At 43.0% G+C, this 22,478-nt stretch overlaps 1 protein-coding gene across 5 annotated transcripts in view; it reads right to left on the reverse strand.

Moving 5' to 3' along the window:
• LOC123993351 (phospholipid-transporting ATPase 11C-like) overlaps window positions 1-22,478 on the reverse strand; it is a 68,709-nt gene that overhangs the window by 34,020 nt on the left and 12,211 nt on the right. For all 5 annotated transcript variants that reach the window (XM_046295422.1, XM_046295421.1, XM_046295418.1 and 2 more), the window contains exons 2-3: window positions 2,253-2,372; window positions 1,093-1,182 (exon numbers count right to left, since the gene is read on the reverse strand). In XM_046295422.1, the coding sequence (XP_046151378.1) occupies window positions 1,093-1,182; window positions 2,253-2,372 (210 nt within the window). The remainder of the gene's footprint in view (window positions 1-1,092; window positions 1,183-2,252; window positions 2,373-22,478) is intronic.

Here is a 22,478-nt window from a genome sequence, read left to right on the forward strand (position 1 = left end):
CCTCAACAAACCGGTGCCCCTACACATTGACTCTGTACCGGTACCCCCTGTATATAGTCTGTTTGTATTGTTTTTTTACTGCTGCTCTTTAATTACTTCTTTCTTACCTGTATTTCTTTTTAACTGCATTGATGGTTAGAGGCTCGTAAGTAAGAATTTCACTGTAAGGTCTACTACACCGGTTGTATATACATCAGCAAATTTGATTATGCCGCTGAAGACAGCAGAGGAGATGAACTGTTGCCAATTGACTAACAAGTTCAGAGTTCAGGACTACAGCATCTCGCCCACACTTTGCCTGCTGCTTCCCAGATCCCATTAGTCCTAGTTCCTTCTGGTTCTTCCAGTGGAACTGAGCCAAAACAGTCCCCATGGGGGTTCCAGTGGAACTGAGTCAAAACAGTCCCCACGGGGGGTTCCAGTGGAATTGCCATGCCAGTTGTCTGACAGGATCAGTGACTACTGGTAGGCCACTGTACTTATACCAGCTAGCCCTCCGTATGCTGAGCCTGTTTACACTGGGGATGGGCTGTTTAGACTTTTAGTTTAAGTTACGGTTGCTAGAGAGAGAGGTGGTTAGTTTCCATCTCAGGTCAGGAGGGGGAAGAGAAAGAGAGAAAGAAAAAGGGGGGGGGGGCAGATTGATGGAGGGGGAGCAACATCGCTGTGCAGATCTCTGGGCCTGATAAAGGAGAGGTAGAGGAACAGAGTGGTATGGCCGTGAGCACCAAGCCGAGGGATAAACATGTCACCCAGTGCTTTGGCTCAGCCCACTCTCACTTTCCACTCAACAGTGGAGGAGAGGGCTAGATACACAGAAACCATGTACAACTCTGGCCACACAAACACACAGTCCCCGTTTCACAACTGCCACAAATAGGTTACACTCACAAACCGAGGCTCACTCTCAAAGCACACACAGGCCTGACCACAGGCTGACTGTTTCCCACATGCCATAAACAGTCAGTTACACCCAGGCCTGATAGCACACACACATTGTAACCATTTCACACTTGCCACACAGACACTTCCAGTCAATTCACACTAACACATATTGAACATACTCACGAGTCCCAGACACGCACAACTCACCTGCACCAAGAAGATTATGAGGAAGTAGAAATTGGCGATTCTTCTGAACTGTTCAAACAGATTCTTTGGCAGGAAGTTCCACACCGTGTACTGGAAAGACAAGGGAGGGAGAGAGTGCACCAATGAAATGACATGAGAATGAAAAGCACAAGTTCAAAACACAACATAGGCCTACCCAGTGGATCCTCGCTCTCTGCAAACCACTACGTTTCTGTTCTTTGTCAACCTCTTGTCGGGGTAGAGGACTAGTAGACTATAGGAAGAAAGGCTAAGCTAGGAAAAGGATTAGCGGCATTCAATATTCATCAGTTCCTTCCACTCCGGCTCGGTCTCTGTACTTAGTGAGACGGCCGCTAGTGCTGCCTTTCTAAACTGCCTGTGAACCAGGGAGCCAGTCCTCCTCTCAGCCCTCGGGGGGCCTGCAGGTATTCTGTTGATTCGGATTAGAGTTTTATCTCCTTAATTCACCCAGCGCTGAATAGAGAGCAGATTACCTTATCAAGTTGGTGGCAGATTGTGTTTTTTTTTTTAAAGTGGGCATAACAGTTGATATTCCACACAGAAGCTGACGCGACACTTATCTTGCCAAATCCATAAGACGGCCCAACAATGCCCCGGTAGTAACTAACACGCCGGACTAAAACGTGTGCGCGCACACAGACACAGTGTTGAGAGGGAATGTAGAGCAATGTCTTTGCATGGAGACAGTGCTGAAATGCAGCAGTAGCAGAAAGAGACCATCTCATTTTGCCAGAGAGAAAAGAGTGAGGGGAAAGTAATCAGAGGGGGAGCATGAGTGAGGAGGGCAGTGAGGGAGAGAGAATATAAAGTGAGAGAGAGATGGCGCAGAGTGAGTAGAGAGGAAAGGAGAAAGAGAAGGGGCCTGAAGGGAGTAGTAAGGAACAGAATGATGAAAGACAGGTGCATGGTAGAAGTGTAAACACTACAGCCAGGGTAATACTGGACGACGAGACATTGATTGGCCCATTCCCAGTGGGACCCTCTGCGCTACTATAAATCCCACTCTCCCAGTCCTTCCTCCCCCTCCTATACATGACTCTAAATCCCCATGTGTCGAAACGCAGACAAGTTTCCACTTGCCTGTTTTACGGTGTTGTGCAGACCGCAGGTCGATGTAAAAGCATGGCAGTGTATCTTACCTTGGAAGAGACAATCCTGTTGTCACAGAACTTGGGGGGGATGAAAGCGTCGGTGGCGGGACAGGGCCGGTGGCCTACGTAGATGGTCCTGCTGTCTACCCTCCTCTCGTCCCTACCGAACTGTACAGAGATGGAGAGACAGAATCAGAAGCCACACAGTGTAAATATATTGCTTCAGCAGATATTAAGACTCAACACTGGAACACAAGAGGCTAGAAATGTATCTAGTATACAGCCTCCTAAAACAACAACAAGTAGACTAGACACTGGGGGAAATGTGCATCAAGTTCAACACAAAGAGGTCTTGTGCATAACTTCCAAGATTCGTAAATGAAGACTTAGTCCTCATTAACACATGGGGAGGAAAACAAACCAATGAAAACAGTGATACTGCCCTCACCTTCACGATACCACAAAAAAAAAAAATAATAAGCAAGAATTTTCATTCTAGGTTGTTGAAAACCATTTCGTTCCGTAACTTGCCAATCTTGATTAGTCTTTCTAGTCTTTAATATAAATTCAAATCAAGGCCATGAACCAAAATATAATGTTATCCAGACAGAGGTGCAGAAATAATTACAAAGGCTCTTCCCAAACTTCAAAAGCAGTGGAGCACCAAAAAGCTGTTTAACACAATTCAAGGTTTCACAGGGGACAACTGCGCATATGACATGGGTCAAATTGGCCAAAATGGAGCGTGCACTAGTCCTGTAATGAGTTTCATTTCTTCCCTCTAAGGTGGAGAGTTATTGATAATTAGCCCGTTATAAAGCGCTGCCCCTGGGGAGAAGCGACTGCTCACACCAGATTTATGAGCGCAGTTATCTCCAGTGCAGATAGACTGAGGAGGAGGAGGCGGTGGTGGTGCCACATTTCAAATCAAAACTACTGGTCATGTACACATTTCAGCAGATGTTATAGCGGGTGCAGCGAAATGCTTATGTTACTAGCTCCTGACAATGCAGTAAAACTGTATACAAATAATCAAACATTTCATTAACCAAAAAAATAAGATCAGCCTCCCGAGTGGTGCAGCAGTCTAAAGGCACTGCATCGCAGTGTTGCAGCATCACTCCAGCCGGGGGTTCAGGCCAGTTGTCAGTCGAACGGGGTTTCCTCCAACACGTTGGTGCAGCAGGCTTTTCGGGTTAAGCGAGCGGGTGTTTAAAAGCGTGGTTTGGTGGGTCATGTTTCAGAAGACCCACGACTCGACCGTTGCCTCTCCCGAGCCCGTTGGGGAGCTGCAGCTGAGACAAGATAGTTATCACGAAATTGTGGAGAAAGGGGGTAAAAAATATTTTTTTTAATTAAGTGAAATTAATTTGAAAATGAATAAATGTCGGGAAACAATGTGATTTTCTGGATTTTTTTCTTCTCATTGTCTGTCATAGTTGAAGTGTACCTATGATGAAAATTACAGGTCTCATCTTCAAGTGGGAGAACTTGCACAATTGGTGGCTGACTAAATACTTTTTTGCCCCACTGTAAATAAAATACAGGATGAATTTACACAAGATATACTAAGAACAATACAGCAGTAGATATTACACCTACTCGATCAAACTTCTCATTCCAAAATCATGGGCATTAATATGGAGTTGGTCTCCGCTTTGCTGCTATAACAGCCTCCACTCTTCTGGGAAGGCTTTCCACTAGATTTTGGAACATTGCTCCGGGGACTTGCTTCCATTCAGCCACAAGCATTAGTGATGGGCACTGATGTTGGGTGATTAGGCCTGGCTCACAATTGGTGTTCAAATGAATCCCAAAGGTGTTGAACGGAGTTGAGGTCATGGCTCTGTGCAAGCCAGTCAGGTTCTTCCACTTATCTCACCAAACCATTTCTGTATGGACCTAGCTTTTTGCACGAGGGCATTGTCATACTAAAACAAACTTGGAAGCACAGAATCGTCTAGCATATGCTGTAGCATCAATATCTCTTCAATGGAGATAGGGGGCCTAGCCCGAATCATGACTATACAGTTGGCACTACGCAGTCGGGCAGGCAGTGTTCTTCTGGCACCCGCCAAACTCAGATTCATCCGTTGGACTGCCAGATGGTGAAGAGGGATTCATCACTCCTGAGAAAGCATTTCCACTGCGCCGGAGTCCAATGGCGGCAAGCTTTACACCACTCCTGCCGACACTTGGCATTGCGCATGGTGATGTTAGACTTGTCTGCTGCTGCTCGGCCATGAAAACCCATTTCATGAAGCGCCCGACAAACACTTGTGCTGATGTTCCAAACTGTCTCTGGAAGCAACTTGGTAGCGAGTGTGTAACCAAGCTTCAACTTCCTGGCTGATATCTTCAATATATCCACATAATTTTCCTCCCTCATGATGTCATCTATTTTGTGAAGTGCACCAGTCCCTCCTGCAGCAAAGAACCACCACAACATGATGCTGCCACCCCCATGCTTCAAGGTTGGGATGGTGTTTGGCTTGCAAGCCTCCCCCTTTTTCCTCCAAACATAACGATGGTCATTACGGCCAAACAGTTCTATTTTTGCTTCATCAGACCAGAGGACATTTCTCCAAAAAGTATGATCTTGGTCCCCATGTGCAGTTGCAAACCGTAGTCTGGCATTTTTATGGTGGTTTTGGAGCGGTGGCTTCTTCCTTGCTGAGCGGCCTTTCAGGTTATGTCGATATAGGACATTTTACTGTGGATATAGATACTTTTGTACCCGTTTCCTCCAGCATCTTCAAGGTCCTTTGCTGTTCTGAGATTGATTTGCACAAAGTACGTTCATCTCTAGGAGACAGAATGCATCTCCTTCCTGAGCGGTATGACTGCTGCATGGTCCCATGGTGTTTATACTTGCATACTATTGTTTGCACAGATGAACGTGGTACCTTCAGGCATTTGGAAATTGCTCCCAAGGATGAACCAGACTTGTGAAGGTCTACAATATTTTTTCTGAGGTCTTGGCTGATTTCTTTTGATTTTCCCATGATGTCAAGTAAAGAGGCACGGAGTTTGAAGGTAGGCCTTGAAGGTATCCCATATGTACACCTCCAATTGACTCAAATGATGTCAATTGACCTACCAGAAGCTTCTAAAGCCATGACATCCTTTTCTGGAGTTTTCCAAGCTGTTTTAAGGCAGTCAACTTAGTGTTTGTAAACTTCTGACCCACTGGAATTGTGACAATTAATTATTAGTGACATAATCTGTCTAAACAATTGTTGGAAAAATGACTTGTCATGCACAAAGTAGATGTCCTAACAGACTTGCCAAAACTATAGTTTGTTAACAAGAAATTTGTGGAGTGGTTGAAAAACAAGTTAAATGACTCCAACCTAAGTGCATGTAAACTTCTGACTTCAACTGTATACCGTATGTGGTGTGTATAAACAGTAACTGAAATGTGATGTACAGTAGTATAAATATTAGAATGATATTAAGAGAATACAGTATTTAACACAGTACAAAACACCATGGCAAAATGGTAAGACTTTTGTCATATTAGCTTATACACACACACGGTACTGTAGACATAGACAATATGTGAATAGAAAAGGTGTACAGCAGTAGTTACGTAGGATGAGCCATGACACCAACACGCTGTGCTCGGTTGACCAAGACCCCATGACTGCTCACATGTCAGAAAGAAGACAAGAGTCCGGTTGGGAGACCTTGGTACACAGGGTCAGCAGGCAGAACCAGCCTTCCCATTTCCCTCAGCACAAGGTCACGTGTACACCAGGCATTCATCTTCCTTAAAATGACAATCTGTGTGAAACAAGCCAAGAGCTCAAGACTAAGGAAGACTGTTCTCCCCCCCCCAGCCAACCGGACTATGCAGGCAGGCCACGTGGGAGAACCAACTTATCAAGGGCATTCGTTAGCCCTCTTTCCAGTGGGCTTGGGCTGAGCAGCTCCTCAGGAGAACAGATGAGACTGGGTGTGAAGGTGGGCTAATACGACACCCTGGAGACAACACCCTGTTTTTACCTCTGGCCAATGATTTCCCAACCACTGACTCTTATAGCACACGTCCACTCAACAGCCCCCTCCCCCAAAGCCCCAGACCATACATTGTAGTGTTCCTGCCTGGCTAAAAGTACTAGCTCCACAGCTATTCCAGATGGAGGGAATTAAGGCTATCCAGCTCCAGGATCTAATGCACCGTGGATCAGTGCCACGGTACCTTGGAAGTGTGAACAAAGGGCATCTGGACACAGCGCTGTCCACCGACTATACTGGGGGCAGGTTAGATCAAAGCACAGTCTTGAGTCTGGGGAGCCTCATTAGCTATGCATATGAGGAAAAACCTAGCCTACCTCAGACAGACGCTTATGCAATCACTTGCTTCTCATTAAAAGGTTGAGTGAAATCCAAAGCAAATGTCTCCCTGTGGAGAAATTCTGATGCAGACATCACTTCTGCTTCCCAGTCCGGGAAGAGCCAAGAGACTGCATAATGCTCCATCAGGCATGAGAGAGAGGCAGTGTTGTTCGCACCCCGGTGTGTCCGTCAAACCTGTAATCCACTGCACAACAGGAATAGCATATCGCTCCTCCAACAGCCACCAGGACAGACCCGCGTGGCAGGGAAATGAGGGGAGAGAGGAAGCACAACTGGAACCAAGGACAAAAACACATCCAGGTTTTTTAGCAAACAGGAAATAGGCCTAGTAACTCAACCTTATGTAGACCACACTACAGATTAGGGAGCTAAAGCTTATCTTATTCTTAACAGTTCCTCCTCAGAGGGACCCTGCAGTTACTCAGTGAAGTACACTTCAAAATGACTTCTTCCATCCTAATAACGCCATTAAAGACTGATGACACAAGTGAAGACAACGTATCCCTGAAGACAGAACATTGGGGTGAAGGGCAGCACAGAAACTAAAAATCACACACACACTACCCTCCCTGGACAATGCAAATGTCTCGAGGCAAATAAAAAGTAACAATTTACAAAACAAAATTAGCCTTGAAGCGAAGAATCCCAGTGAGCTCAGCTTCGATTGTAGAGCCAGAGACCTCTGTGTTAGTTACCAATATCCCATTTTAGTTTTAATCTGCATCCGTCTCTCTGGGAGTAATTAACCACGAGAGCAATGTTGTTGCAAACGTTGCCCCAATGTTACGACCACAGTATGTAAACACAGACTTAAGATTTAAAGTTCAAATCAAGAAGTGACTAAAAACAGCCACAAAGTGGATTTCCTGGACGCAGACAGACATTTTGACCGACACATAAAGACACTTCAGAGAATACAAATCATGTCTTAAAATGAAATGGATTATTATTAAAAAGGACAGGTCCAATGAGAAACCCCAGGGGTCTGCTAGATAAGGACAGCTGCTTTGAATGGTCATTGATTTCATTTCAGTTAAAACATAGAGGGTCAGACCGTAGGGCCAAATATATTTTTGCATTATGTGATCGCAATACTCATCTCCAAAAACAGTGCACCTGAGGCCACGCTATTTATTCCTTCTGCTACATACACACAGTTGAAGTCGGAAGTTTACATACACTTCGGTTGGAGTCATTAAAACACATTTTTCAAACACTCCACAAATTTCTTGTTAACAAACTGTAGTTTTGTCAAGTCGGTTAGGACATCTACTTTATGCATGACACAGGTCATTTTTCCAACAATTGTTAACAGACACATTATTTCACTTATAATTAAACCAGCTCTGTCGAGAGTAATGGGCCAAAATTCACCCAACTTATTGTGGGAAGCTTGAAGGCTCCCGAAGCATTTGACCCAAGTTAAAAAATTTAAAGGCAATGCTACCAAGTACTAATTGAGTGTATGTAAACTTCTGACCCACTGGGAATGTGATGAAAGAAATAGAATCTGAAATAAATTATTCTCTACTATTATTCTGATATTTCTCATTCATAAAATAAAGTGGTGATTCTATCTGACCAAAGACTGGGAATTTTCTACTTGGTTTAAAATGGTCAGGAATTGTTAAAATGTCAGAAATGTTTTTGGCTAACGTGTATGTAAACTTCCGACTTCAACTGTAAGGAAAAAGACAAATTGATTAAATTATAGGCAGACAAGGCAGTTCAAAGCAAATAATGCAAGGCTGCAAAAACAAGCATATATTAAAATTTGCCAGTACGTCAATGTTCGACAGTAGATGAAAACACATTAGTTACAATATGGAGACGAGATCAATAAAACAAACATGGAACGCTCAATTGAGCCGAGACCCAACTGCTGGGAAATAAACAGTGCATTAGAGGATTGGGTAAAGCTCCCAACTTAACATGATTAGATTATGCTTGAAAAAGGAAAATTAGGGACACATTGTAAAACGGGCACGGGCTGGTACGGGAAGAGAAACACACGCTATTCAAAACCGAGGCAACAGAACGCCGTATTCAGCTGTTGCCAAACCCCGGATGATGACTTCACAGTCTGATGACACCGTGCCCTGTCACAACATCTCACCAGTAACTAACCAGTGAAATCACAACCACAATGTTCCTGTTACAGACAAAAATATATACATATAGGCTTATCCCCCCCATACCTAGAATAGGTTCAATGTCTGAACAGTCTAGTATTGAATTTTGGTTCATTAATTTCTCAATACATGAACTGGCGAGATAGTACCAAACAACTCATGGTGCCCTTGGACACTAACATACCAATGCGTCTAGTCACCCGTGAAACACTTAAATATTTATTACATGCGAGATTTGGTTCTGGCCTGGGTTCCGAGACTAACTTGTTTCTGACTCTGCCGTCATTAAATGCAGTGTGGTTATGGTGCTGCAACAAAATCAAATTCAAGAATAGCCTAATGGCTTGCATCACACATTTAGTCTGAATTTCCTTGACCTTCATATTGCTGCTTAGCCCATAGGTGTATAATATAGTACATTGTCTGCACTCAAGATAAGCCTCTACTGATTATGCTACTGCCTGTGTAGTGTGCATGGTTTAACTTTGAGCAGAGCTCTCCTCCCCTTCCTGACAACCCATGTCTGCTTGGCAGTCGGCCACCACGATGCGAAACACACAGCAGCTAGCTTCTCCTGGAGACCAGCAGATGACAAACAGCACGGTGCTTTTATCACAGCCACACTGCAATCCACACTGCCAAAACTAACCTGGGCCCGCTCAGTGAAGAAGACAAGCATAGATGGGCTTGCTGCTTCCGAGGCCTGAATTTCCAAGTGAAATTGACAGAAGGCTAGCTGGGGGGTGCAGGGTTGCTCAGGTCAAGTAGGGGAAGAGAGGCAGCAGCAGCTATGAGCTCCTGAACACAATCCTAAAGTGGATACTGGCTGTTGTCACTTGGTCTCTGAGTGAGTGAACATGACAAGTGGCTTGTGGAGACCTGGGAAGAGTGGGCCCTGATATCATGATGTACTCTAACAGTCTAAAAAGCCTGTGACTGCAGGTGCTATCGAGGTCAGAAAAATCATATTCTGTAGAACAGAGGGGCATCTCTGGATTTGTTTTGCATGTTATTTGCCTGGATATGGTGAATATGATTGTGGTCAAACGAGCTGTTGGTTGCTACATAAAACAGGTCTGTTGCAGCAATTTAAACAATTAAAAAACAAGAATTCTAAGACAAAAATAAGTACATTTTAAAAAGTTAGCAATGACAATGTTTAAGGTAAAAACAAAAACAAATCAGGAATTAAATGTAGTCTAGGATGTATTCTTTGTTGGTTGTGTAAACTAAATCCAGGAAACAGGAGAACAAAAACATGGCCAGTCCCCTCAAAGCCCTCTATTGTAAAATGCAATCATAAGCTTGTTGCTGACACTGTATAAGCCTCATAAGGAATGTCACAACCGCTTATTTGCATGTTTAATGACGTGTGAAGTGCAGGACATGGAGGGAACACTGGAGACCAACTAGTGTACTTCATGTCCTGCACGTGCCCCAACGACACCCACGTTTGAACACTCGGAGAGCAAAGGTAGCAGCGCTGGGCAAAAGCGGTGTTAATATTTAAAATCAGCGCATCCATTTCAAATAGTTCCAGACAGAAAAAAATCAGTAGATTAAAAGGAAACAACTTCCTCATACAGAGGAAATGGAGGACCGCCAATGTAAACACCAGTACAGCAGCTTCATTGTTAGGGAAACAGGAAACAACAAACATGTAGGGCTGTGTGTGTGTGTGTGTGTGTGTGTGTGTGGGGCGTCACCAGGTCTCGATTTATGATTAACTTGTTTATTCCTGGTCTGACTAAACAGCCACTTATCTAGACAAGGTTTACTACTCTATATTAGAGCAGTTACTTCCAAGGGAGCAGGATACTGGGTCACTACCAAGCTAGCTCACCTGCCATTTAGGCTAGTACACAACTTGTCCTCAGTCACAGGGAAATGGGAGGAAACCCCGGAACAAGAAAGCAGATTGCACCATTTTCAATGAGTACACATGGATAACATGAAGGAAAAAAACATAACCAAGAATATACAAACTGACTGAACTGTGTTTTGCTTAACTGTTTTTAGTGAAAAATATAGTCAAAACACAAGTAGCCCATTTCAAATGTGGTGCCTGTAATGCAAAACAGAATTCATCAAGAGATGAGGGATGACTAAGTGCAAAAACTGCTCAATTATAAAGCAAATCTGCTAGGTAACAGTGAGTGCATAATGTTTGAAAACAGCCACCAACGCTGTTATTCACTGCAGTAGTTGTGCTGGCACTCCTCTCACGCACTCTACCACTTTCACTGTCTTACTCCATCTGACTACCTCTTGCACTTGCTTTCTCTTATTCACTGTTTCAAATCAAACATTCACCTGGTCCTTAGTTATTTTTTATTTCCTTTATAGTATTTACTAAACTAAAGTTTTTTTTAAAGTAACACTTATTTTTTCTTAACTGCATTGTTGGTTAAGAGCTTGTATGTAAGCATTTCACTGTAAGGTTGTATTCGGCGCATGTGACAAATAACATTTTGATTGGATTCATTTACAGGCTCCAGCCAATGGTTTCCTACAGACTTCAAACCTTGCGTCGATGACGAGCCTACAGTTTAGACTATGTGGCTTAGAGACATCGTACCATCATGACACTATGGTGTCACCGGCATCACTGGCTCACCCACAAAAGGGCCATTGTCGTTCCTATGCCTCTCCTGACTGCCATTTGCAGACAGTGCTGAGTGGCACCATAGTTTATTATTAGGACAATTGAGGACCGGTTCGTCCTAAGGAGCTGCTGTTGAATGGAAAAGGCCCATTGTTCCAGTAGCGTCACAGCAAGCTGCAGCAAGTGGACAGTGCACTGTACTGTGGACTGGCCTGCATTACACCGGGGGGGTGAAACTATGCTAGACATCACTTTGGGATCCACCTAGAGCAGTCTAGTAAGCTATTGACAGATGTTGTGCTGCCGACTATTGGGGGAAAAGTTGTTCCAAGACTTTAGACAGCCATTTTGTGAGACGATAGGCCTAACAGCTGGCCATAACAAAAAAATGATTTTTCTTGAAAAGTGAGATTGACAAGTGAATCATACAGGATGTGTGTACTAGGGACAGGATGTGCATACTAGGGACGTAAAGATTCACAGATAAACATTTTAACTGGGGACCTACAGTTGAAGTCAGAAGTTTACATACACTTAGGTTGGAGTCATTAAAACTCATTTTCAACCACTCCATTTCTTGTTAACAAACTATATTTTTTGCAAGTCGGTGAAGACATCTACTTTGTGTATGACAAGTAATTTGACAGATTATTTCACTGTATCACATTGAACAAAGTTTACATACTAAGTTGACTGTCAATTGGAGGTGTACCTGTGGATGTATTTCAAGGCATACCTTCAAACTCAGTGCCTCTTTGCTTGACATCATGGGAAAATCAAAATAAAATCAGTCAAGACCTCAGAAAAACAATTGTAGACCTCCACAAGTCTGGTTCATCCTTGGGAGCAATTTCCAAACGCCTGAAGGAATCACGTTCATCTGTGCAAACAATAGTACGCAAGTATAAACACCATGGGACCACACAGCAGTCATACCGCTCAGGAAGGAGACACGTTCTGTCTCCTAAAGATGAACGTGCTTTGGTGCAAAAAGTGCAAATCAATCCCAGAACAACAGCAAAGGACCTTGTGAAGATGCTGAAGGAAGCAGGTACAAAAGTATCAATTTCCACAGTAAAACGAGTCCAATATCGACATAACCTGAAAGGCCGCTCAGTAAGGAAGAAGCCACTGCTCCAAAACCACCATAAAGCCAGACTGTGGTTTGCAACTGCACATGGGGACAAAGATGGTACTTTTTGGAGAAAAGTCCTCTGGTCTGATGAAACAAAAATAGAACTGTTTGGCCATAATGACCATCGCTCTGGATAAGAGCGTCTGCTAAATGACTTAAATGTAATGTAATGTTATGTTATGTTTGGAGGAAAAAGGGAGAGGCTTGCAACCCGAAAAACATCATCCCAAATGTGAAGCACGGGGGTGGCAGCATCATGTTGTAGGGGTGCTTTGCTGTAGGAGGGACTGGTGCACTTCACAAAATAGATGGCATCATGAGGCAGTACAATTATGTGGATATATTGAAGCAACATCTCAAGACATCAGTCAGGAAGTTAAAGCTTGGTAGTAAATGGGTCTTCCAAATGGACAATGACCCCAAGTTTGATTCCAAAGTTGTGGCAAAATTGCTTAAGGGCAACAAAGTCAAGGTATTGGAGTGGCCATCACAAAGCCCTGTGACCTCAAATCCTATAGAAAATGTGTAGGCAGAACTGAAAAGGCATCTGCGCGCAAAGAGGCCTACACACCTGACTCAGTTACACCAGCTCTGTCAGGAGGAATTGGCCAAAATTCCCCCAACTTATTGTGGGAAGCTTGTGGAAGGCTACCCGAAACATTTGACCCAAGTTAAACCATTTAAAAGCAATGCTACCAAATACTAATTGAGTGTATGTACACTTCTGACCCACTGGGATTGTGATGAATGAAGTAAAAGCTGAATAAATAACTATTATTTTGACATTTCACATTCTTAAAATAAAAGTAGTGATCCTAATGGACTTAAGACAGGGAATTTTTACTAGGATTTACTAGGAAAAACTGAGTTTAAATGTACTTGGCCAAGGTGTATGTAAATCTCTGACTTCAACTGTATGCATTAGGTGCGTCTGTCTGAGGGACCCAAAACCGATCCAAATGTAGCATGCATATTCAGGAAATTGATTTAAAAACGTGATGAATCGCCATTTCCATTTTTTTGGTTGCTGAAATTCATTTATTTTTACATTCTGAAAATATTTGTGACAAGTGCATCCTCTCCTTTAGTGTTTAACTAAGCATGTAATTGATCTACAAGTAATTTTGCATGCCGAACAATCCAAGGCAATCAATAGCCTAGTCAAACTGCACTGACCAATGATAAGTAGGCCTATTCCTGATCTGGCACATCTGCACGTCAGCATTCACATGTTCATAAAATGGCTTGGGCAATATAAGCTTTATTACCGGAATAAAAAGGTAGCCTAAGCTACTGCCAGACAACTCATCAGGCTATACATGCTGATCAGGTTCACCATCAGCAATCGTTGTGCTTGAAACAAATCAGTGGCTATAAAAAAAAATTGATACACAGAGTAAAGTTGACATCCAAAGTAAATATTGATACATTACTAGCTGTAATACTTCTAAATCTGTACAAACGTATTAGTGGGTGATGCTCAGATCACCCCCCCCTAACCGATAGTAGAGTGGTAGATGCCCAGTTTCCTTTATGGCTCAGTTCAGGTGCCTACATACACCAGACATAATTTACACACACACACACACACATCATCTCAGACACATCCAGCGTAGCCATGAGCCCCATCAGCAACAGATATGGATTATGAATGTGCTCATGCAACAAAAATGTTAGTGCATGAACTGGCATCGCATCGAACCCGAATTGATCCTCTAATCAAACTGAAGCGTTTCACACTAAAACGTATCATTCCAGTATCATACCGGCACCCATGTATCTACATACGTATCGAATAGTCTTGAAAAAGGGAGAGACGCACATCCCTAGTGAATACTAATGAGTTGCTGAGGAATTCAAGTGCCACTGTATAAAAGCAATGCAGTCTCCTGCCTCGAGCACTACTCCTAATGAAACTTAATAAAGGAGGGATGTGAAAAAGTTTAGGGAAAAACTAGGGACAAGTGTGTAAAAAAAAAAAAAACAGGAAACACATAAGCACTTTTGTACAATGCTGACCTAAGTCTGGTAGTCCAGTCTGCACTGGGACATATTGTTCCTCAAAAATGTGTCTAGGAGCATGCTGAAGGGCTAAGAGCATGCAGATGACCCAGAAGGAGATTAATTGTGTATTTTATAACCAAGAAGCTTGAGCTTGCCATCTAGCCAGCATGTTAGCAAACCAAATGCTGGATATAATTTATTTGGCACATCTTAGTTCTAAGCAGTGGCGTTGCACATACACCTCCGCAAGGTGGGGTGGCCCCCAACTCAAAACCATTGGTATGTTTAAGTACCCCTGTATATGTTATATTGCCCAATCCTAGTATGCAGCACAGACTACATATAGCCAACACTCAGACACTTAGCGGACTGGCTACGCTTAAAAATATCACTTTTTCAAGGATAACCACGGTTCCACAGCATAGGCTACCAACTACACATCAGTAATAGAAAACTGAAAATATGCTATTGTTCTTTTGAAAAAATTCTTAGGTTCATAATGTTTAAGATCTGCCAAAATGAAACAGGAGATTTCTTTTATCATTTAACACTTGAATTGTGGCTTTTCCTTTTTTTTACATCTAGCATAGAACAACATTGGCTCAGAATAGCTTCAAGTTCACCTTTTCCTAGTAAAAATAAATAAATAAAAAGGGGTAGTTAAAGGTTGTGTCACTTTGATCCAGAGTGGCACACCGGTCTAAGGCACTGCATCTCAGTGCTAGAGGCGTCACTATAGACCCTGTTTCGGTTCCAGGCTGTATCACAACCGGCCGCGATTGGGAGTCCAATAGGGTGGCACACAATTGGCCCAGCTTCATTAGGATTTGGCCGGGGTAGGCCATCATTGTAAAGAAGAATTTATTAAATAAAAAAGTTATATAAAAATGTTATTTAAAAAAAGCAGGTGTGTTCGTTCAGCTGTACAGTTAAATTTTGAGCGTCATGTTATTCTGTAACTAGGCCTAGTTTACAGATCTCCACTGTTATTAACCAGACAGTCCTGTTTAGAGGAAAATGAGTCAACCTTAATTCAGCTTGAACCAGAGTCCACAGCCTTCTGGTCTCCCAGCCCTGTTGTAGTCTGACTCAGTCAGTACTGGAAGCGGTGACTAATGGATTATTCTCCAGGGTCTTGGATGAAATTCTCTGCACTTCATATTTAAAAGACCGGGAAAAGTGAAGCATATTTCAAGCAGCACCAGAGTCACACTAATCTATAATTAAAAAGCGTGAATTTAGAGTAGCACAGCCATTACTGGAATATGATTTTCCCTCAACCAAGTGCGTACATGGAGAGTGGTGGGTGGGGGAGGGGTGCTAGGAGCAGCAGACATTACAATGCCTGGTTAAGGTGTCTGATGCTGCTGCCATAAGCGTGTTGTATAGGCTGACTCAAATGAGTGCACTGCGCGCGGTGGCTTTCATCCCGTTGCCGTGTCAGGCGCAGGGAGCCATCTGATACGGCGGGAGATATTTGCATCTTAATGCTGATGAGCTTTTAAAAAAAAAAGTCTCAGCTACAGCACTTCAGAGGGCATTATCTTTTATAATGCACCTAGCGCAAGTTGCATTTGGGGGAAGGGGGGGTCATACTGTATATCATGGGTAGAAAGTGTAAACATTCTTATTTTCACCCTTTTTTAGCCCCAATTTCGTGGTATACAATTGGTAGTTACAGTCTTGTCCCATTGCTGAAACTCCCCTAGGGTCTCGGGAGAGGAAGGTCAAGAGCCATGCATCCTCCAAAACACAACCCTGCCAAGCCGCGCTGCTCACTTAACTCGGAAGCCAATGTGTCGGAAGAAAACGCTATCCAGCTGGCGACAGAGGTCAGTTTGCAGGCGCCCTGGCCGCCACAAGGAGTCTTGCGGACATGGCCAGCTGTAACACAGCCTGGGATCGAACCAGGGTCTGTAGAGAAGCCTCAAGCACTGCCTTGGACAGCTGTGCCACTCGGGAGAACCATAAGTATTACAGTTTTCACATACTCTGGACAGAATGAAGGAGACAACTCTCCAAAAATGAAAGCATAGAAGTCTCCATAATAAAAAGCACTTCATTACATCATTGCTAGAAATGCTTGTTTAATGAATAGAAACTGAAACCAGACAGCGAGCGCACAAAAGGATATTGACTACGGAATGGACCATTGTAAAAAATATATATCTTTTCCTGAATTCACTTCTGCTGTGCTGTCCTTTGAAACGCTTGTACAACAGCAAAACAAATGTCCTTATGTAGATCTATGGACTTGAACAAAGTGGGGTCAGCTTGCTCTATCATGCAGCCAAAAAACAGCAAACATCTACAGGACCAGTCAAAAGTTTGGACACACCTACAGTTGAAGTCGGAAGTTTACATAAACTTGTGACAAAAGCCTGCACATTATCCTAAACACACTTCTGCTGTGCTCTCCTTTGAAGTCCTTGTACAAATAAACAGCAAGACAGATGTCCTTATGTAAGCTACTGTTGAAGTTGGAAGTTTACAAAGAGTCGTGGCCAAAAGTTGAGAATGACATTTAATTTCCAAAGTTCGCTGCTTCAGTGTCTTCAGATATGTTTGTCAGATGTTACTAAGTGTTTCATAAGTGTAAAAGTATTTTATTGACAATTAAATGAAGTTGATGCAAAGAGTCAATATTTGCAGCGTTGACCCTTCTTATTCAAGACTTCTGCAATCTACCCTGGCATGCTGTCAATTAACTTCTGGGATACATCCTGACTGATGGCAGCCCATCCTTCCATAATGTTCCCTTACATAATCAATGCTTGGAGGTGGTCAGAATTTGTGGGATTTTGTTTGTCCACCCGCCTCTTGAGGATTGACCACAAGTTCTCAATGGGATTCAGGTCTGGGGAGTTTCCTGACCACGTACCCAAAATATCAATGTTTTGTTACCCAAGCCACTTGGTTATCACAATTGCCTTATGGCAAGGTGCTCCATCATGCTGGAAAAGGCATTGTTCGTCACCAAACTGTTCCTGGATGGTTGGGAGAAGTTGCTCTTGGAGAATGTGTTGGTACCATTCTTTCTTTACTCATGGCTGTGTTGTTAAGCACAATTGTGAGGGAGGCCACTCACTTGGCTGAGAAGCAACCCCATACATGAATGGTCTCAGGATGCTTTACTGTTGGCATTACACAGGACTGATGGTATAGCTCACCTTGTCTTCTCTGGACGAGCTTTTTTCCAGATGCCCCAAACAATCTGAAAGGGGAAATCAGAGAAAATGACTTTACCCCAGACCAATCCCTGTACCTTTTGCAGAATATCAGTCTGTCCCTGATGTTTTTCCTGTGGAGAAGTGGCTTCTTTGCTGCCCTTCTTGACACCAGGTCATCCTCCAAAAGTCTTCGCCTCACTTTGCATGCAGATGCACTCACACCTGCCTGCTGCCATTCCTGAGCAAGCTCTGTACTGGTGGTGCCCCGATCGCGCAGCTGAATCAACTTTAGGAGACGGTCCTGGCGCTTGCTGGACTTTCTTGGGTGCCCTGAAACCTTCACAACAATTGAACAGCTCTCCTTGAAGTTCTTGATGAGCCGATAAATGGTCGACTTAGGTGCAATCTTACTGGCAGCAATATCCTTGCCTGTGAAGCCCTTTTTCCAACAATTGTTTACAGACAGATTATTTCAAATATTGTAGACCTCCATACGTCTGGTTCATCCTTGGGAGCAATTTCCAAACACCTGAAGGTACCATGTAAACAATAGTAAGCAAGTATAAACACCATGGGACCACGCAGCCGTCATACCGCTCAGGAAGGAGACACGTTCTGTCTCCTAAAGATGAACGTACTTTGGTGCGAAAAGTGCAAATCAATCCCAGAACAACAGCAAAGGACCTTGTGAAGATGCTGAAGGAAGCAGGTACAAAAGTATCAATTTCCACAGTAAAACAAGTCCAATATCGACATAACCTGAAAGGCCGCTCAGTAAGGAAGAAGCCACTGCTCCAAAACCACCATAAAGCCAGACTGTGGTTTGCAACTGCACATGGGGACAAAGACCGTACTTTTTGGAGAAATGTCCTCTGGTCTGATGAAACAAAAATAGAACTGTTTGGCCATAATGACCAACTGTGAAGCACGGGGGTGGCAGCATCTTGTTGTGGGGGTGCTTTGCTGCAAGAGGGACTGGTGCACTTCACAAAATAGATGGCACCATGAGGGAGGAAAATAGTGGATATATTGAAGCAACATTTCAAGACATTAGTCAGTGTCTGTAAACTTGACCCACTGGGAATGTGATAAAAGCTTAAATAAATCACTAGTTATATCCTAACTGACCGAAGGGAATTTTTACTATGATTAAATGTCAGGAATTGTGAAAACTTTTCAAAGTATTTGGCTAAGGTGTATGTAAACTTCCGACTTCAACTGTACTTATTCAAGGGTTCTCTATTTTTTCATTGTAGAATAATGAAAACTATGAAACAACAACTATGGAATCATTATAACCAAAAGGAGAGAAACAAACTCATCCCAAACCATCTCAATTGGATTGAAATCAGGTGATTGTGGAGCCAAGGTCATCTGACGCAGCACTCCATCCCTCTCCTTCATCAAATAGCACTTACACAGCCTGGAGGTGTGTTGGAGCATTGTCATTTTGAAAAGCAAATGATAGTCTTGCAACCCAGACGGGAATGGAGTATCGCTGCAGAATGCTGTGGTAGCCATGCTGGTTAAGTGTGCCTTGAATTCTAAATAAATCACAGACAGTGTCACCAGCAAAGCACCCCCACATCTCCTCCTCCATGCTGCATGTGTGGTTCCCACCGTGAAGAGGTCATCCGTTCACCTACTCTGCGTCTTACAAAGACAGAGGTTGGAACCAAAAGGCTCAAGGTTGGAATCAGACCAAAGAACAGATTTCCACCGGTCTAATGTCCATTGCTCATGTTTGTTGGCCAAAGCAAGTCCCTTCTTATTATTGGTATACTTTAGTAGTGGTTTCTTTGCAGCAACCTGACCATATAGGCCTGATTCACACAGTCTCCCCTTTTATTTTTGTTATTTTTTTATTTAACTAGGCAAGTCAGTTAAAAACAAATCGTTATTTTCAATGACGGCCTAGGAACAGTGGGTTAACTGCCTGTTCAGGGGCAGAACGACAGATTTGTACCTAGTCAGCTCGGGGATTTCAACTTGCAACCTTTCGGTTACTAGTCCAACGCTCTAACCACTAGGCTACCCTGCCGTCCTATGAACAGTTGATGTTGAGATGTGTGTTACTTGAACTCTATGAAGCATTTATTTTGGCTGCAATTTCTGAGGCTGGTAACGCCAATGAACTTGGCTCTTTCCTGTGGGGGTCCTCATGAGAGCCAGTTTCATCATAGAGCTTGATGGATTTTGCGACTGCAGAAGTTCGTCAAATGTTCCGCATCGACTGACACCTTAACTTAAAGTAATTAATTGTTGTTTGTCTTTACTTATTTGTGCAGTTCTTGCCATAATATGGACTTGGTCTTTTACCAAATAGGGCCATCTTTTATATACCACCCATACCTTGTCACAACACAACTGATTGGCTGAAACCCATTGAGGTGGAAAGAATTTCCACAAATTAACAAGGCACACGTTAATTGAAATGCATTCCAGGTGAAGCTGGTTGAGAGAATGCCAAGAGCCGGCAAATCTGTCGCCAAGGCAAAGGGTGGGTACGTCGAAGAATCTCATATATAAAATATATTTTGAATTGTTCAATACTTTTTTGGTAACTACATGATTCCATGTGTTATTTCATAGTTAATGTCTTCACTTTAAAAGTCTACAATGTAGAAAATAGTCAAAAGAAAAACCTTGGAATGAGTTTCTGTCCAAACTTCTGACAGGTACTGTATATGGGTCCTTCCTTTCTCTGTGCTACAGGCCATGCTTTATTTGAGTGGGGCCACTCCTTCCACTCCATGACCAGAGACTCATTGTTCTCCCTGTGGCTGAGTGATGCTGGCTGTGTCAGCATGAGAGTTTGCGCTGAAAGCAAATCATTGTGCGGTTAAAGAACTGGGCTCAGCCGTGAAGTGGTAGACCACACAAGCTCACCAAACGAGACCGCGGAGTGCTGAAATGCATCGTCTGTCCTCGGCAGATGCCACGAGAACACTACTTGCCCGAATGCATAGTGTCAACTGTAAAGTTTGGTGGAGGAGGAATAATAGTCTGAGCCTATTTTTCATGGTTCGTGCTAGGCCCCTTAGTTCCATTGAAGAGAAATCTTACTACAGCATACAATGACATTCTAGACGATTCTTTGTTTCCAACTTTGTGCCAACAGTTTGGGGAAGGCCCTTTCCTGTTTCAGCATGACAACGTCCCCGTACACAAAGCGACATCCATACAGAAATGGTTTGTCAAGATCAGTGTGGAAGAACTTGACTGGCCTTGCATAGATCACCGTTTCAGCCCCATCAAACACCTTTGGGATGAAATGGAATGCAGACTGCGAGCCATGCCTAATCGCCCAACATCACTAATGCTCGTGGCTGAATGGAAGAGAGTCCCTGCAGCAATGTTCCAACATCTATTGGAAATCCTTCCCAGAAGAGTAGAGGCTGTTATATCAGCAATGGGGGGGGGGGACCAACTCCAAATTAATGCCCATGATTTGGGGAATGAGATGTTGGAGGAGCAGATGTCCACACACTACCTGGACACCACGGTTCCCATTTTTGGGCCATACATTTTCAAAGCCAATAAATAAGAAATTGGCGCCACCTGAAAAAAATCCCATTGTAAAATCATGCATTTTAGCCTGTTCATGGATTGATTAAAAATACCAGTGGATGTAGCGAGAGCTGTTGACGCAGTTCAAACAGATATTCGTTGCTGCTGGAGTGAAACATGTGCTTTAATAAGACTAATCATTGCGCCACAATTCTAAAGGCAATCGTGAAAAGGAAAAACTAATGGCCACAATTAAAAAGAGCTACTATTTTTAGTTCTCAACTGGCTGGTCATTGAAGCACGCTTCCCATTCAAGTGTATAGGCAACTAGGCAGGCTTCAGCACATCACACCACTTTGCAATGAGCTGGAGGCATGATGCATTTTGAAAACATAGTTAATTGGTTGAAACCTGGACGTTTTACTACATATTATGGAAGCATGTCTTACCTTGTTTCAAAGCTGCCTAGTCAACGTACAGGCAATTATTTTATAGAGACTTCCATATGCCATTGAAACCAGTAGCCTTTTAAATCTCATGTTCTATTGGTTTTCAAATCAACTTTCTTTCTTTGTCCAGTAGCCAAAGGCACAATCCTAGTCATATTAGTAAGCCATGTTAGTTGGTGCACATTCACATCTCCCAACAGGCAGCCTACTGCCCGTTGCATATTGCTGCTCTTATAATGTCAAGAAATAGTTGGGCAACATTTTACGCTAAATGTTCTGATCTTTGTCATGAGCCTCATAGCTTGAAAATAAAAGAAATACGTAGCCTAGGCCAACTGGTTGTAAAAATTTGGGGTCTATCCCAACTGTCCCAGAGTGTTTGGAATAGGCCATTTATTTCTCACAAAGAATGACAAACTGACCAATAGAACAGGTCAACGTATCTACTATGGGGGAATACTAGATTGACATAGGCTAGGGATTTGGCTGTTCGTCACTCGTATTGTTGGCTGAGGAAAATAAATGTTGGCCGTTATTCTAACATAGGCTAAATGTGGGTTTTACGTTTGGGGGAAGCTAATTTTCACCATAGAAATTCAACTTTGTAATTCATCATTCCATGCATCCTTGCATTTGCAGACTTGTGTAAAAGATCACATTTGGAATAGTAGGCATAGATTGGAAGGTTATAGTTTATGCTAATATAAACGCAATGACTCTTCGCAAAAACAAAAAAAAACACTTCAATGCAGCGTGTAGGCTTTCTTTGTACAGGAAAACGTTGGCATTTTATAAGCACATTTCATGCAATTATACTACACTTAGACATTAGCAGAATATTTTTTTGACATATTATACAGTAGCCTACTCTGCTGACAGAGATTAATAAAAACTATCGCCTTATCCA

The sequence above is a fragment of the Oncorhynchus gorbuscha genome, linkage group LG13 (assembly GCF_021184085.1).
Source record: "Oncorhynchus gorbuscha isolate QuinsamMale2020 ecotype Even-year linkage group LG13, OgorEven_v1.0, whole genome shotgun sequence".
In the NCBI taxonomy this organism is placed as follows: Eukaryota; Metazoa; Chordata; class Actinopteri; order Salmoniformes; family Salmonidae; genus Oncorhynchus; species Oncorhynchus gorbuscha.